Source organism: Mobula birostris, chromosome 31 (genome assembly GCF_030028105.1).
Source record: "Mobula birostris isolate sMobBir1 chromosome 31, sMobBir1.hap1, whole genome shotgun sequence".
Lineage (NCBI taxonomy): Eukaryota > Metazoa > Chordata > Chondrichthyes > Myliobatiformes > Myliobatidae > Mobula > Mobula birostris.
The window spans coordinates 28,928,499-28,946,050 of record NC_092400.1 but is presented as its reverse complement, the minus strand read 5'-3'; the positions used below and the strand labels follow the sequence as shown (position 1 = coordinate 28,946,050).

General features: G+C 41.2%; 1 protein-coding gene across 1 annotated transcript in view; it reads left to right on the top strand.

Annotated features, from left to right (window-relative positions):
* Window positions 1-16,987, top strand: part of tfip11 (tuftelin interacting protein 11) — a 40,902-nt gene extending 23,915 nt beyond the window's left edge. The window contains exons 7-13 of the mRNA XM_072247845.1: window positions 2,295-2,798; window positions 3,426-3,532; window positions 5,397-5,565; window positions 6,884-7,127; window positions 9,956-10,098; window positions 11,180-11,345; window positions 14,035-16,987. Of these exons, the coding sequence (XP_072103946.1) occupies window positions 2,295-2,798; window positions 3,426-3,532; window positions 5,397-5,565; window positions 6,884-7,127; window positions 9,956-10,098; window positions 11,180-11,345; window positions 14,035-14,390 (1,689 nt within the window). The 3' untranslated portion in view covers window positions 14,391-16,987. The remainder of the gene's footprint in view (window positions 1-2,294; window positions 2,799-3,425; window positions 3,533-5,396; window positions 5,566-6,883; window positions 7,128-9,955; window positions 10,099-11,179; window positions 11,346-14,034) is intronic.
* The last annotated feature ends 565 nt before the right edge of the window (window positions 16,988-17,552 follow it).

The window sequence follows — 17,552 nt, the reverse complement described above, 5'->3', positions numbered from 1 at the left end:
TGAGGCTGTGTCCTCTGGTTTTAGACTCCCTCACCACAGAAAACATCCTCTCCATTTCCACTATCGAGGCCTTTCAATATTCAATAGATTTAAATTAGGTTACCCCTCATTCTTCTTGAAGTCCAGTGAGTACAGGCCCAGGGCCATCAAACGCTCCCCATGACAAGCCTTTCAATCCCGGAATCATTTTTGTGAACCTCCTTCAATGTGACAGCTTATACTGTGATCTACTGTGTGCATTTGGTAACTGGCAGAAAGTTATACGGGCAGTCCCCGGGTTACGAGCGAGTTCTGTTCCTGAGTCCGTCTTTAAGTCAGATTTGTACGTAAGTTGGAACAGATACATCCGGTATTATTTAGCGTCAGTTAATCAAACGTTTGTCTTAGTATTTGGTACATATTTTACCTTTCTATGCATATAAAACACTTAAGAAACGTATGTATATCAATAATTAAGTCAGTGCGTTGCTTAGTAATAATTGTAGCTTTCATCGGGGCAGGGCCTTTCACATGCTCCATTATTCTCACTTTATCCTTTATCCTTTAAAATTGTTCCGATCATTGACCGACTGTAGCTTATCGCTTTTCCAATGACCGATGGCGTTTCGCCTCTTTCTAATCGCTTTATTATTTCCACTTTATTTTCAATCATGATCGTTTTCCGTCAACAGAACAGAAACACTGCGGATTCAGCAGCAGCAGCCGCGGGCAGCAGGTCCTGAGCTCCCCCGGGTCCTAAAGCCCACACGCACTGAGACAGGTTAAATGGAACAAGTGGGGGTGGTGCTGACAGGAAAAAGGGGGGGTTGGGGTGAATCTTGATAAGAAAAATTTAAGCTAAATACAAAGTTACACATTCAACACAGTGTTAACGGCAACAACTTAAAATGGTGGACGGCGTTCTCCTTCCTCCATTCGTAAGTTGGACGTTCGTAACTCACGGACTGCCTGTACTTCTGTTGTCCACAGTTATGGATGGATTGCTTTAGGTGTTGTTGACAAAGTCATACTGGCCTGGCATTGCTTTGTTGGTCGAGTTCCTTGTGTAAGCATTGAGAGTTTCACTACTACCAGTAATAAAGTAGATGAAAAGCCCAAGAGGCCTTGTACCCGCTGGAAAGAGAAGTTAAATTTGTTGAATGAATCTTATTAATGACCTTTGAAAATTTATTCCATACACTGTAGTGTAAAAGATGGAAAATAATACAGATGGTATTATTGCCACACTTCTGCTTCATTATTGGTAAGCTGCCACCTGTTGTAGCAGGGTGTTTCCTGAGGTTTTTCTCTTGTCCGCTCAAAATGAGTGTGACTCTGAAAAGTGCTGGAGACATAATATTTCTACTTTCCCATGCAAGTGGGCTCCCTGAGCTAGAGCACATGGGCTGGGATTAAGGGATGGGGGTGTTACAGCAAGGTAATCGACCCACATATGCTAAATAACAAACTCTGCTCTGGGGTCCAGACTACCTATTGGATCTGTCATAGTTCATAAATCAACTTGTTTTAACGATTCTTTCCAATGCTTTCCATGTGCTGGGGATATGAATGTTTTCTGAATTTTAACTTCCCAGTAACTGAACTGCTTATTAGAAGTAGAACTTGCATTTGTCTTCCCATGCTTACGGTAATTAAAACTGTGCAGTAAGAAATGTTAACCATTATCAAGGTAGATAAAATTACTCAAATATGCCCAACAGCTGGTCCGAAGGTTCATTGGGGACCCGAGTCACCTCAACCACAAACTGTTCGAGCTGCTGCCATTCGGGAAATGGTACCTCAGCATAAAAGCCAGGACCAGTGGGGTCCGGGACAGCTTCTTCCACCAGGCCATCCGACTGATTCATTCATGCTGATGCAATTGTATTTCTTTGTTATGTTGACTGTACTATTGTACATACTATTAATTACAAATTACTATAAACTGCACATTGCACATTTAGATGGCAGCGTAATGTAAAGATTTTTACTCCTTGTATATGAAGGATGTAAGTAATAAAGTCAATTCAATTCAATTCAGCTTGGAGTTGGCAATTCAGTAAATATCAAGCAAGTCTACTGTTGTGTCAATAAGCATCAATACTCTCATTTACTGTTCTGGGTCTAAAAATACCATTTTGCCAGACTTAGATTACTAAAATATCGTAGGCAACTTCTAACAATTAGTTATGAAAATAGCTGTGTGAGTTCATCAAAGAATTGGGCTGTCACACAAATGACAGTATATCATTTGGGTGATGTTTTCGTGGAAATTGAACTGTTGTAACTTTATAACTTTTTAATTCATCATATAGGTTATAGACATGACGGGAAAAGAACAGAAAGTTTATTACAGTTACAGTCAAATAAATCAGAAGCACGATATTCCTGATGATGCACAGTCTCCGGGCAAAGATGCCAAGACAGAGGGCTTTTCACTTCCGGAGCTGGAGCACAACCTGGAGCTGCTGATTGAAATGACTGAGCAGGAAATCATCCAGAATGACCGTCAGCTCCAGTACGAGAGGGACATGGTGGTCAACATCTCCCATGAGAATGAGAAGCTCACTGAAATCCTTGCGCATGAGGGGAAGATCATAGACAAGCTCAGCCACATCTTGCAGATTGTGGAGGATTGCGAGAAGAGATTGCAGCCCAACTGCGAAAATCCACTGACACTAGAAGAATGTGCAAAAATTTTTGAACTGTTACAGGAGAAATATTTCGAAGAATATAAGATGTTTGACCTGGCAGAACTCTCCATTGCCATTGTATTTCCACTGCTGGGAGAATACTTTAAGTCCTGGAATCCCTTGCAGGTAAAGACTAACATCACAGAAGTGAGCAATTCTCTTTCTTGTTGTGGTAGTAGATAATGCAGACTAGAGTTGACTGCAGGAAAGATGTTCTCCGTGCATCTGGACATCTCTCTGCTGGTTGGGTAAATTGCATTGACTCCCTTTGCTTTCCTTGTAGATTTGGTAATGTAATGAATTAAAGGTTCAAAGATTTAGATCCAGTTCCATCAGGGGAGTATTGGGCTATGCACCACCCTATTTGTTAGTTTTTTGATATTGTCAATGTGGACAATGCAGAATAAAAAAAAAATAGCTTTATTTGTCAAATGTTCAGCTGAAGATCAATACAATGAAATAGGTTATCTGCACTAACAACCAACGCAGTCCACGGATGTGCCCACAAGTGTCATCATGCTTCCACTGCCAAAATAGCATGCCCACAACTTAATAACCCTAACTAACCTGTACATCTTTGGAATGTGGGAGGAAACCCACGTGGTCACGGGGAGAACGTGCTAACTACTCTCAGACAGCAGCAGGAAATTAACTCAGGCCTCTGGCACTGTCAAGCATGGCGCTAATCGCTATGCTACCGTGCCAAATAGAAGAGACAAGAGTTAATAGTTCTGTGCTTTTCTTTTCATGTAGGATAACAAATATGGTTTAGAGGTCATGTCTAAGTGGAGGAAACTTCTTGAACGAGACCAGCTGCAACATGGAGGTTGTGATATGCTGTCAATGGACCCGTACCACAGGTAAGACAAAATCAATGAATTGGCAGCACCAGTCATATTTTGGTACAAATTTGTATCTTGAGTCTCAAAGAGACATTTCACGCACCTCACCTCAGCTTGTTTGAGGCTTTAATTAATTAATGACAGTGTTTCAAGGAGAGTTGTTCCCCAAATTAATGCAGATCAAAACATCCAAGATTTGATTCCCCGCTCAGTATTTAATCTGGTTATGGAGAAAATGCCTTTTCATAGTGGCCATAATAAAAAATTAAGCAGGGTAAGGCAGCACTGTGGTACCTACCTCTGTTGACAACAGGTTAACTCATACAAAATGGTGAAGAGTTCAGCAGAATCCATTCTATAGCAACAGATGTTTCTCTCAACACTTATAACATATGTTCACTTCAAAGGGGTGCTTCCATCAGCAGGCCCAGTCTTACAAACAGAAACTCTGCCATTTGCTGTGGCGTAGGGTTACCAAGTTACTACTTCCCCATCTCAAATAGCTTGCATCTGACTTTAAAATTTTGCTTAAATCTAATTGAGTGGTTTGCAACATGCTTTAAAACTCTGGACAAATTAAGAATCTCATAGTTTACTTACCTACATAATGTTTCTGACTAAGGTAAGCTTAAACTCACCTTGCCTGGTTAATGTAACATAACACCGTGAAACACTTTTAACTGCCTGTGACAGTGCGAAGTAGAAAGTTAAATGACACCAAAAGACCAGCATGTTGACTTGGTGACATTTTCTTGATGCAAAAGGAGGTCCGTGACCAGAAAATCAATTGAGGAATAGTGAGGAGTGAACTTATGTTTTTGCAATCACAATTATGTTTTTGCAATCACATCTTGTTCCGTTCCTGCAAGCTGATCAATTATTTTACACAGTATGTAACCCAAATCCTTTATGGATCAAAGTTTCCTTGATGCTGGAGCTGTTTAAAATGTGAGGAGTTAGCTTGTAAGTTCATGGACTGGCCAGCAATTGAAACCACATATTGAACTGAAACCTGGTGGTGTTTTGATTGTCGTACCATTTGTCGCTGGAACCAAACGTCTGGCTTCTGGCCCACGTACGGATCAAATAACTAATAATGGACACCTGTGCTTCACTCTGTTTTAAAACGTGGTCAAGTAAGTTCAACTTCTGTCACACTGCAGGTTATTTTATAGTTATTTTCTCTCTATTTGACACAAAGCAGTAGAATTACCAGCTTCTTGTATGAGTGAGGAGGTAAACTAAAGGGGAAGGAAAGAAAGAGCAGAAAATATGTTAAAAATGGGAACCTGACCATGTGAATAAATTTCCAGTTTGTTGGAAAGCAAGCTACTGAATTTACTTACTGCCTGTTACACCGCTGGCATTTAGGGCAGCAATAAAGGTCCTCCATCTCTGGTGGTTTTCAGGGCTTCCTTTATCATGTCAGTAACTTCCTCTTGGTTTTCATTACTGTCAGTCATGCAAGTCCTGGGTGGAGACTCAGGAATACCATCACACTCAGATGTAGAAGGATTCTTCATTGCTTTTTCTGCAGTGATTTTGTTTTACCGGTCAGGGTTGTTAGTCCTGAGCTGAACCCCCAAACCTGGAGGACCAGTGGACCACTGTTAGTCTGGCCGCTTCCCTTTGACCTGTTTGGCATAGGTGACCCTACCAAGAGCCAAAGCATAAAGCCTTCACTCCAGCCAGCATAGCTCCCTGGGTCAATGAGGCACACAAGGCTCCAAACCATGATAAAGTTATGGTTAGTGGCAGTGCTGGCTGGAAGGGCCAAATGGCCTACTCTTGCACCTATTGTCTGTTGTCCTCTTGGAGGAAAACAAGGCACTGAATGAATATTTCTCATTTATCGCTTGTCTTTCTCTGCTTAAATTTGCAGGTTGATGTGGGAAGTGTGGATGCCATCTGCACGCAACGTTGTATCCCAGTGGTTGCCCCGGAACTGTGCCCCCATGGTTGATTTCCTGGAAAACTGGATGCCTGTGATCCCTCTTTGGATTTTGGACAATATTCTTGAACAGTTTGTTTTTCCTAAATTACAGCGTGAGGTATGAGTTACAACCTAGTATTCGTTTGTTCGTTATGTGCCGTGTCGTATGATGTAGGCGATCATGGACTTTCCAGTGACTATGATTGTTCTAAGCAAATATTTCTTCACAAATGGTTTGCCATTGCCTTTTTCTGGGCAATGTCTTTACAAGACGGTGACCCCAGCCATTATCGATACTCTTCATAGAAACATAGAAAACCTACAGCACAATACAGGCCCTTCGGCCCACAAAGTTGTGCCAAACATGTCCCTACCTTAGAAATTACCGGGCTTACCCATAGCCCTCTATTTTTCTAAGCTCCATGTACCTATCCGAAAGTCTCTTAAAAGACCCTGTCGTATCCGCCTCCACCACCATTGCCGGCAACCCATTCAATGAACTCACCACTCTCTGAGTAAAAAAACTTACCTCTGACATCTCCTCTGTCCCTACTTCCCAGCACCTTAAACCTGTGTCCTCTTGTGGCAACTATTTCAGCCTGGGAAAAGGCCTCTTGACTATCCACACAGTCTTCAGGGACTGTCTGCCTGGCGTCAGTGGTTGCATAACCAGGACTTATGATATGCTGATACGACCATCCACCACCTGCTCCTGTGGCTTCACATGACCCTGATTAGGAGGCTAAGCAGGTGCTACACCCTGCCCAAAGGTGACCTGCAGGCTAGCGGAGGGAAGGAGTGCCTTACACCTCCTTTGATAGAGACATATCGCCACCCCACCACCCTCTCCTGGTATTACAGATGTGACAAGTCATTCAATGTGATATGTTCTGCATTCATCGATATCTTTTTAATACCAGTAAGTGTCCTTGTATAATAACTCCAATTTATAAATTTTCATTGAGTTTAGCAAAGTCCAGATCGATAACCATCTTAAGGGATAGAAAAGGGATTTTTAAAAAACCAAGGAATTGGAAATATTTCGGAAAATATGCAGTTCAGGTATTGATGGTTGGGTTGAGTTGTTCTCCAACCTTGGCAATTTACTTGCAAATGTTTCGCCACCCTGTGAGGCGACATGGTGAGGAAATGTTTGCAAGTAACTGGCCAAGGTCGAAGAACGACTCAACTCAAAGCACTGCAAAAGGAAAGGGTTCATAATGAGGCTCCTCAGTAGCAGGTTTCAGGGCATGATATTGCTAACAAGGGCTCCATCGTGCATCAGTGGTAGTAAAGAGGGGGAGGTACACAGTGTCATAAAATCAGTCTTCTTACTTGAAAACCTTTAAACAGCAGTTTGAGAAAGGAGAAACAAGGGAATCATGAAACACAGCCTATTGCAGTAATCAGTACAAACCACTTTGCATTCTTTTCAGGTTGAAAACTGGAACCCATTAACAGACACAGTCCCCATCCATGCATGGATTCACCCATGGCTGCCACTAATGCAGATGCGCCTTGAACCACTGTATTCGCCGATCCGCAATAAGCTTTCCAATGCATTACAGAAGTGGCATCCCAGTGACTCATCTGCAAAGCTGATCCTGTTGCCTTGGAAAGATGTGTTTACACCAGGATCCTGGGAAGCTTTCATGGTTAAAAATATTGTTCCAAAATTGGGTGAGAACACAAGTTATGTCAGAGCTGGAATAATGCTATTTTGTTTTTATCCCTTTTCTAAAGGTATTGGCCCAAGATACTTTGCAGATACCAGTTGCCTTTAGTGTCTTTCGTCCCATTCACGTTCTGACATGCCAGAGGTTGTCTATCTGGTGTCAGTAGTCACATATTCAGGACTTGTGACATGCACCAACTGCTCAGAAGACCATCTCACTACCTGCTCCCATGGCTTCAAGTGATCCTGGTCGAGGGGCAAAGCAGGTGCTACACCTTTGCAGAGGGTGACCTGCAGTCTACGGAGGGAAGGAGTGCCTTGCACTCCTCTGGGAGAGATGCAGCGCCACCCCGCCACCCTACTTTAAAATTTATCTCTTTGATTCATCTGCTGTCCGGTTATGTGGCTTAGAGTCAAGCTTTATCTGATGCTCACTCCCACAAAATACTTTGTCATTTTATTGTCGCTATTGTCTAATTTTATTTTAAAAGGTACCAAATAATGTGCTCCCAGGTTAAACAGTATAGAATATAACAACTTGCTGCATGGAAAAAAAATCCCCATTTTCCTGCTGGTTCCTTTGTTTATTACCTATCATGGTTGGCTGGTTTTTAGAGACAACCTCCCTGTTTTTGGTTTCATGCTGCAGTTTTAGGATCTTCCATCCTGAATAAATGCTGCATCATACAACTATCTGCCTACGTTGTACCGCTAGGAGACCATAAGACATAGGAGCAGAGTTACGTCATTTGGCCCATTGAGTCTGCTCTGCCATTCAATCATGGCTGATCTCTTTTCCCCCTGCTATGAGACCATGAGACATAGGAGCGGAGGAGATCCACGTAGTACTTATTATATTTACTTGTAACAAATTGATTTTTCCCCAAGTGTCGTTGAGTATTGTTTGTTCAAAATCTCAGCTGTTCTCACTGAATAACACTGGGGAGTAGCTTAAGAAGGTCACTCGCCCACCTCAAGAGAGGTTGGGAATAGATAATAGATCACTGTGATTGTGTTGTTCACATTTCATGATAATATTCAAAGTTCAAAGTAAATGTATTATCAAAGTACATATATGTCACCATAAACTATCCTGAGATTTTTTTCTTGCAGGCATTCATGGTAGAACACAGTAGAATGATAATAGAATTAATGAAAGCTATACACAACGACTGACAAGCAACCAATGTGCAAAAGAAAACAGACTGTGCAAATGCAAAAATAATAATAAAAAACACTGAAAGCATGAGTCGTAGAGTCCTTGAAAGTGAGTCAGTTCAATGTGTTGGTGAGTGAAGTTACCCACACCGGTTCAGGAGCCTGGTGAACCTCCTGAACCTGGTGGTCTGTACCACCTTCCTGATGGCCGCAGTGAGAAGAGTGCACGGCCCAGAAGTTGGGGGCCCTTGATGATGAATGCTACTTTTTTAATAGCTCTGTAAGCAAAACTGTTTAATTCTGGTGTGGTAATTTTATAACTGCAGCATTAGATCTTGTGGAAGATAGTGAACTATTGTCTTGAGAATATTGTGGTAGACTATCTTGTAGTGTGGTATCACTGAAGATAAAGGCAGTTAAGAGGCAACTTTTTTAGAAAAGCACCACCTTTTTATTCTGGCTGTCACCTTCAAGCTATCCTTCCTCCCCTCCCCTATTTATTCTTGTTCCTGTCAGACTCTTTCATCTCCAGCCCTTCCCTTCCCACCACCTGGCTTCACTTCCACCTTTCAGCTCATCCTCTTTCCCCTCCCCCCGCCTTTTTATTCTGGCATCTTCGCCCTTCCTGTCCAGTCCTGAAGATGGATCTCCCTCCAAATGCTAACTGTTTGTACGTTTCCATGGATGCTGCCTGACCTGCTGAGTTGCTCCAGTGTCTTGTTTATGTTGCTTTGGATTTCAAGCATCTGCTGAATCCCTTGTGTTTAAGAGTCAGCCATATTGTTGTTCTTTTGTGATGCCATGTATAGGCCAAAATGCACCTGGATGGCAGATTGCTTGTGTTTTGGTATCGGTGACTGTCACAGGAAAGCAGCATCCATCATCAGGGACCCCCGCCGTCCAGGTCATGCTCTCTTCTCAGTGCTGCCATCAGGAAGAAAGTATAGAAGCCTCAGGACTCAGACCACCAGGATCAGGAATATTTACCATCAGGCTCTTGAACCAAAGGGGTTAACTTCACTCAACTTCACTTGCCTCATCATTGAAATATTCCCACAACCAATAGACTTGCTTTCAATGACTCTTCATCCCGTGTTCTCAATATTTATTGTTTATTTATTTATGTATTTATTATTATTTCTTCTTTTTGTACTTGCACAGTTTGTTGTGTTTTGCACACTGGTTGAACCCCCAAGTTGGGCGTTGATTCTGTTATGGTTATTGTTCTATAGATTTACTGAGTTTCCCCACAAGAAAATGAATCTCAGGGTTGTATATTGTGACATGTATGTACTTTGATAATAAATTTACTTGTGTACTTTGAGTGGTGCAGTTGTACGTTAATGAGAATACATAAACTTCATGATAATTTTCAATGAAATCAGTATTTTTGTTGCCGTATTTAACTAAAACTGAATTCAGTTTGGCAAACAATGGTTTGAGAATCTTTCAGAATATAATTACAGCAACACTGTGCAGCAGAAATTGTGGGAAATGCCACTAATAGTTTCTGTGAGAGTGATGTACTCTCATCACAAGAATTCAGTGAAGAAGAAGAAAATTAAAAATAGAAATGAAGTTAGTGTGGTTTAGTAAAGAATAACACTGTGGGTGGTTGTTGGTCAGTCATGAAAAGGAAATATCTAATGCAGTATTCATCTTTCAACCCTGACAGGAATGTGTTTGAATGAATTTGTAATCAATCCTCACCAGCAACATATGGATGCCTTCCACTGGGTAATGGACTGGGAAGACATGATCTCACCATCCAGCCTCATTGGATTGCTTGAGAAGAATTTTTTTGGGAAGTGGCTACAGGTGAGTTTGCAAGACTGCAAAGGTTCATGTATTATCAAAGCACATATCCATCTACAACTCTGAAAATTGTCTTCTCCAGAAAGCCATCAAAGAAAGAAAGAACGTGAAAGTCATTCAGAGAGAAACATCAACCCCCCCCCCCCCCCATAGCATCCTAACCATCAACCCCTAAACACCCCTCACCCCACACAAAATGTAACAGGAACAGTGACCCCCCCCAAAAAAAACCCTCCCCAGCACAAAAGAAAAACGAACAGAACACCAACCCCCTAAACACCTTCCTCTCGCACAACACAATGGAAAAGGAACGGGCAATTTAAAAAACACAGTATAAAAATAGTAAGTCTGAAAAAGTCCAGTCCATAAACGCAATCGTCTAATCCATAAACGCAGAACCACGAAACCATCCTATGATATCTGTTGTCATCCTACTCTATCATCCTCCTATAAGACTTGTAACAATAGAATTAATATCTATTAAATTCCTCTTGTATTTGTTGTGGAGAGCATTCTGACTGGCTGCATTGCTGTCTAGTATGGGGGTAGGGGGTACAGCACAGGATCGAAGTAAGTTGCAGAAAGTTGTATCATTGTTACTGTCAGGAAGGGGGTACAGAAGCCTGAAGGCACACACTCAACGATTCAGGAACAGCTTCTTCACCTCTGCCATCCGTGGACATTGAACCCATGAACACTACCTCACTACTTTTTTTTATTTAGTTCTGGATTTGCAGTACTTATTTTAACTTTACTATTTAATATATAAATATATCTACTGTAATTCAGGTTTTTCCCCTATATTTATCATGTATTGCATTGTACTGCGCCGCAAAGTTAACAAGTTTCATGACCTATACCAGTGATATTAAACCTGATTCTGATCTTTATGACTACGTGTTGGCAACAAAATCATATGACTTTTTTGATGATTGTTGTGAATGGATGGAGTTTGATTCTGTGAAATTTTATGCAATTAGGTGAAGTAGGAAATAGTTTTTACAATACTTAAATCACATCTGAATTTTTTACTTTTTATTGCAATTGGTAAAACAATTCTCTGCTGAATGTTCTAAATTTACAGGTGTTATGTTCATGGCTCAGTAATAGCCCTAACTATGAAGAGATCACTAAGTGGTACCTGGGCTGGAAGTCCATGTTCTCTGACCAAGTGTTGGCCCACCCGACGATCAAGGAGAAGTTTAATGAAGCACTGGACATTATGAACCGGGCTGTCACCTCCACTGTTGGTAAGAGATTCTTCATTTTATTTCATTTGGGAACTTTATGAAGCATGGGAAATGTAAATTTTGGAAAGGTAAAGAAATGATGATCACAGAGAGGTGGCATAGTGGTTAGCACAACGCTTTACAGTATCAGCAACCCAGGTTCAATACCCGCCGCTGTCTATAAGGAGTTTGTACATTCTCCCTGTGACCACGTGGGTTTCCTCCGGGTGCTCTGGTTTCCTCCCACAGTACAAAGGCACACCAGTTTGTAAGTTAATTGGTCATTGTAAATTGTCCTGTGATTAGGCTAGGGTTAAATTGGGGGGTTGCTGGGTGGTGTGGCTTGAAGGGCTGGAAGGGCCTGTTCTGCATTGTATCTCAAGAAAATAAAATTAAAAGAAATATATCAAGTAAGGCATTTATAGCAAAGAGTTGAAAAAAGGAAAAAAAGACATTTTTAAACAGGATTTTGAACTCGTTTGAATACAGAATGTCTCATGTCTGGATCTTGGGACATCCCAGTGTGCTTTGGGAGTTCATGAATTAATTAAAAGTGTGGTTTTAGCAGGAACCACTACAGCCAAAGATTGCAGTGGCTCCAGAAACAGCTTGAAAACTGATGCAGATCAGAGATGAATATTAGATCACTTTATTGCTTTTAAGAAGATTTTCTAGAAGCTTCTTCAAGCATTGTAGCAACCAAAAATAGGTTCACACTTGCCGGAGTGCCAGAGAACACAGATTTTTTCATGCGGGGATATGGTTCCCTATGGGAAGCTTTTGAATTTCTTCTGGTCTCTTCCCCCTTCACTTCCAGTCCTGAAGAAGTGTCTGAAACTTTGACTGTTAATTGATTTCCGTAGATGCTCCCTGAGCTGCTGAGTTCCTCCAGCATTTTGTACATGTTAATTGAAAGGTTTCTTGCAAAGCTGGTATAACCATAACACGTCACCACAGACGGAGTGCTTCCAAGCCCTGATGTCACTTGCGTAAGCCTTTCCAACGCTAGCACAACCTGGGATAATTTCTGTAATACCACCACCAACTCCCCAGTACCGCTACAGAGTGTCATAGTCACCTACTTGTACCATGCAACATCTCCTGCGCACTATATCCCTTGCATCTTCACTGTTGGGAGAGTTTAGTCAAAGCATTGTACAACATTTGTAGATTTACATGGTAAGTATCTATCAGAAGTACAATAAAGATACTTCATAATGGGGGAAGTTGACAGGAATTGTGCATTCGAATGACTTTTTTAACATTTGCAGATATTGATCATATTATTTCTGAGGGGTTCATTCAATAAGTTGCTGAGTCACAGAGACCATAACTGTCCCTTCTTATTCTGGCTTCATTAGCTAGATGCAGCTATGTTCATATGGGTGTAGAAGTTGGTCTGAATGCCTGTAGATTACTGGATGGAAATTACTTCTGATTGAAGAAGGACTGGTGTTTTTTTAAAAGCTGATGTATTAACTTAACACTTGAATGTTGAAGCATGTTCATGAATTGTTATACTTGTTACTCTTCCAAGAGGAACACAACCTTGCCGTGATTTGGAGGCTTGTGTGCCTTGTTGACCCAGAGAGCTATGTTGGCTGGAGTCAGGGCTTATGCTTTGGCTCTGGGAAGGGTCACCCATGCCAAATAGGTCAAAGGGTAGAGGCCAGACTAAGAGTGGTCCACCGGCCCTCCTGGTTTGGGGGATCAGCTCAGGGCTAACAACCCTGATTGGTAAAACAAAATTGTTATGGAAACAGCAATGAAAAATCCTTCTACATCTGCGTGCGACGGTATTCCTGAGTCTCCACCGGGACGTGCATGACTGACAGTAGTGAAAACTGAGAGGAAGCTACTGACACGATGAAGGAAGCCCTGAACATCACCAGAGAAGGATGACCTTCATTACTACCCTAAACACCAGCGGGATAATGGGCAGTAAGAGGAGAGATGGTTGTTACTATGGGGCTGTGAAGCAGTGAAACTCTACTCCCACATGGGAGAATGAAAATGATATTTTTAGTCCTTTAAATTTTGTGTTAATGCATGAGCAAATCCCAGCTCTGCATGTAGCTGTGCATGAAACCTGGCACCAACCTCCTCATGCCAGCCGCTATGTACCTGGCTCTGCCCTCCCTTCTATTAGAACTGGTCTGCTGGGAATATGGCAGTAGCCCTTGCAAGCCCCAGTGCAGCCATTGTCAGGGATTGTCAACACCCACCCATTTTGTAAGCTTATAAGCACCCAGATCCTGCAGTCTCTCTGATAACCTCCTAATGCATGTGATGGAAATAGCAGTCTTCCCCTTTTCTACCCAATCTGTGCCTCATAATTTAACAAACTTCTATCAGGTCTCCCTTCAGCTTTCAGCACTCCAGAGAAAACAATCATAAATCTGCACAGTATTCTTAACACAGAGTTCTCTGGAGCAGCAGATTTAATGGCCAGTTACACATAGCCATGATTAATTTTTTTAATGTTATAATCCATTATTTTATGTTTGAATATATTTTTATTATGAAATAAAGTTATCAAAACTTGATTACCTATATAATCCTCCCTATTTTCCATTGCTTCTAGTTATATGTTATGAACTTGTACAGTTTTTCTTTGTAACTTGGGTTTGATGGTGAAGTGTGTTTAATCCAGTTGTCAGGTTTTGCCTGGAGAATTCAGAGTTTTCTTCATTGTTTTGTTTTCAAACAGGTGGCTACATGCAGCCAGGTGCTCGAGAAAACATTGCCTACCTCACCCATACAGAGCGGCGGAGGGACTTCCAGTACGAGGCAATGCAGGAGCGCCGTGAGGCTGAGAATATGGCACACCGTGGCATTGGAGTTACATCTACCTCCATACCAATGAACTTCAAGGACCTGATCCAGGCCAAGGCTGAAGAGCACAATATAGTCTTTATGCCTTTGATGGGCAAACGTCATGAGGGAAAACAGCTCTATACCTTTGGGCGCATTGTCATCTACATTGACAGAGGGGTTGTGTTTGTACAGGGAGAGAAAACTTGGGTGCCAACATCACTTCAGAGCCTCATTGATATGGCTAAGTAATACAAACAGGAGATGAGGAAGATCTGCTGTTCTCTTCTTCACTCTATTTTGTAATGATCACTTACTCCCTGACTGCAGTTTTGCAAGATTTTCAGCAGTTTATTTAGGGAACGGTGTGACAGGAAAAGAGACTCTCACAGTACGGAAAGATCTTCACTCCACGTGATCCTTTGGTTGTTCCTCATAGAAATTAATACAGACTCCAATAAGTGGTTCTTTGTTACTTGTAGCATTTTTCAAGTGTGAAATACTATGTTTGTTTTAATATCTTTTTATTTATGAACAACAAGCTCAGTATTCTGATGTCAAAATGGTATTGATTTCTAAATTTTAACCTCAGTAAAGTTTTCCGAGTGGGAGCTGCAAAGATCATTAAACGAGTCAGTTCATGATGGAACAATGGATTGAACGATTTCACTGATAGTGTGGCACATCTCCTAACATCAGGAACCATGCTGACTGCAACACTATTGTCTTTACATATTCCAGGATAGGTTTTTCATATTTGTTTTGTCTGATCTTTACACTATTGACAAAACAAAGTTCAGAACATAGAACAGTACAATGCAGTACACTGTCTGTGCTGACCATTATGCCAAATTAGCTACTCGTTATGTAATAAAAAACTAGCCAGACGTCTCCCTTAAACTTACCCGTTCTCACTTTAAAGCTATGCCCCTGACACTTTTTTTTGCGAGGAAAGAGACTATCTACCCAGTTTGTGCCTCATAACTTCTAACAGATCTGCCCTCAGCTTCCAGCACTGCAGGAAAACAATCCATGTCCACCGAACCTCTCCTTCTAGCTAATGCTGCCTCATCGAGACAGCATCCTGGACGTCATCGGCGGCACGCTGTCCAAATCCTCCACAACGTTCCTGTAATAGGGTGACCAGACGACAGTACTCAGGGCAGTGTGGTAGCGTAGTGGTTAGCAAATTGCTTTACAAGACTAATGGCCCAGGTTCAATTCCCACCACGGTCTGTAAGGAGTTTGTACGTTCTTACTGTGACCGTGTGGGTTTCCTCCAGGTGTTCCCACGGTCCAAAGACAAAGATCATTGTAAATAGTCCCATGATTAGACTAGGATTAAATCGGGGGGTGAAGGGGTGCTGGGCAGTGTGGCTTGAAGGGCTGGAAGGCCCTATTCTGTGCTGTATCTCAGTGCAGCCTGATTAAGGTTTTATACAGTAACAACATGACTTCCTGACTTTTATATTTAATGCTCTGACTGTTGAACGTAAGCATGCCATATGTCTTTCTTTAACACCATGTCTTCATGTATTGCCACTTTCAGAGAGCTATGGACTTGGATCCCAAGATCCCTATGTACATCAATGCTCATAAGGGTCCTGCCATTTACTGTACATTCCCCTTACATTTGACCTGCCAGAGTGCAACAAGTCTCACTTGCCTGACTTAAACTCTGCCTGTCATTTCTGCATCCTTAACTGCAACTGATCTATATTCTGCTATATCTTTTCAAGACCTTCTTCACTATCCACAATTCCACCATGTTTTGTGCCATCTGCAGTTCCTCCAGCATTTTGTGTGTGTAGTCCACCTACAGGTTTGTCCAAGTCATTTATGTCTATATCACAAACAACAGAGTGGGATCTCCGACCAACAACCAGGGAACATAGCCCAAAATTTAAAGCTACTGATCACTGATCTCAGCAGAACATCACTGGCTATGGACCTTTAGTCAGAATGACACCCTACCACTACTACCCTCTTGTATGGCCAGGACAATTCAAACTCCAAACTACCAAGTGACTATGGATCCCATGAATCCTAATCTTCTGTATCAGCCCGCCATGAAGGACTTTGTCAAAATCTTACTAAATATATGTAGGCGATCTTCTTTGATTATCTTTGTCACCTCCTCCAAAACGACAATCAAGTTTGTAAGATGTTACCTGCCCTGCAAAAAGCCATACTAACCACAGTTTTCCAAATGTGAATAAATTGTGTGCCTAAGAATCCTCTGCAACTCCACTGCTGTGAACTTAGGTGGATGGATCATGCTGCACTGGGTCAGTTTCAGCATTACTAAACATTTGCTGATTTTGCTTGTGTTTTAGTGTCACAGGCAGAGAAAACTAACCTTACTCTCAGAGACACCAATTGTTAATGAAATGTACCACTAATGTAAGAGATGAAAGCTGCAGTCAATTGAGGTCATACCTGTAAGCATATCTTTCCCTTCTATCAACTTGGTTCGTTAGATGAGCAATGCCTGAATTCTGATATCATCAGAATAATTATTAGTATACCTTTTTTGAATACATGATCTGTATAAGAAATCCTCTTAAACCTTGTGTGTCATTCGTACTTAAATGTCACAGATTTTTCATTAACAAAATGGGAACAAATCCCACCCACATATCTATGGAAAAAGCTGAATGGGCCAAATGGCTTAATTCTGTCTGAATATTTGATGGGCTTAGGAAAGAAAAGTATCACTACGTTCTATTTTTTTAGCCTTGGTAATGATGGTATCTGCAGTACTTTAAGTAAGGAATCAAAGATGTTCAACTTAAAACTTTTCATTAGCAATTGTAATTAGTTCATAATAAATTTTAAGATAATATGCAGCTATTTGACTTATGAAACATTTGATTAAACACTTCATTTAAATGAGTCATTTCAACCAGTTCGTTCAGTGCTGCAATGGATGATTCATGACCTCCCCTCATAGTCCTTAATGAAATCACTCTCTGGCAATCTCATTTTAAAAACTATCTTCAGAAGCGAATTTTGAATTTCAATCACGGTTTCTGTTTTGAAGTATTTTCCAACTTGAAAGGCCTAGCTTTATGTTTTGGGGCTGTATTCCCTGGTCCTTGATCCTCGGGTAGTTTTTGCCTAATATCTTTTAAAAACTTGGATCAAATAAGCCCTCAATCTTCAAAATTACAGAAAATGCAACATTATTTTGAACAATTCTTCTTTGGAGTCCAAATACTTCGGTGAATATACTCTGTAGTCCTCAGCCCCATATAAACTAGTGTCATAAAATATGATAATCTCCAAGTTTTCCATTGGATTATTAAAACAATACTTGTGTATGGAATGGATTACAATTTAGGACAGTACTTAGCACAAATAATAAATCAATCTTCTCCTTTTTGCCTAAAGAAAACAAACTCCTTTAAATTT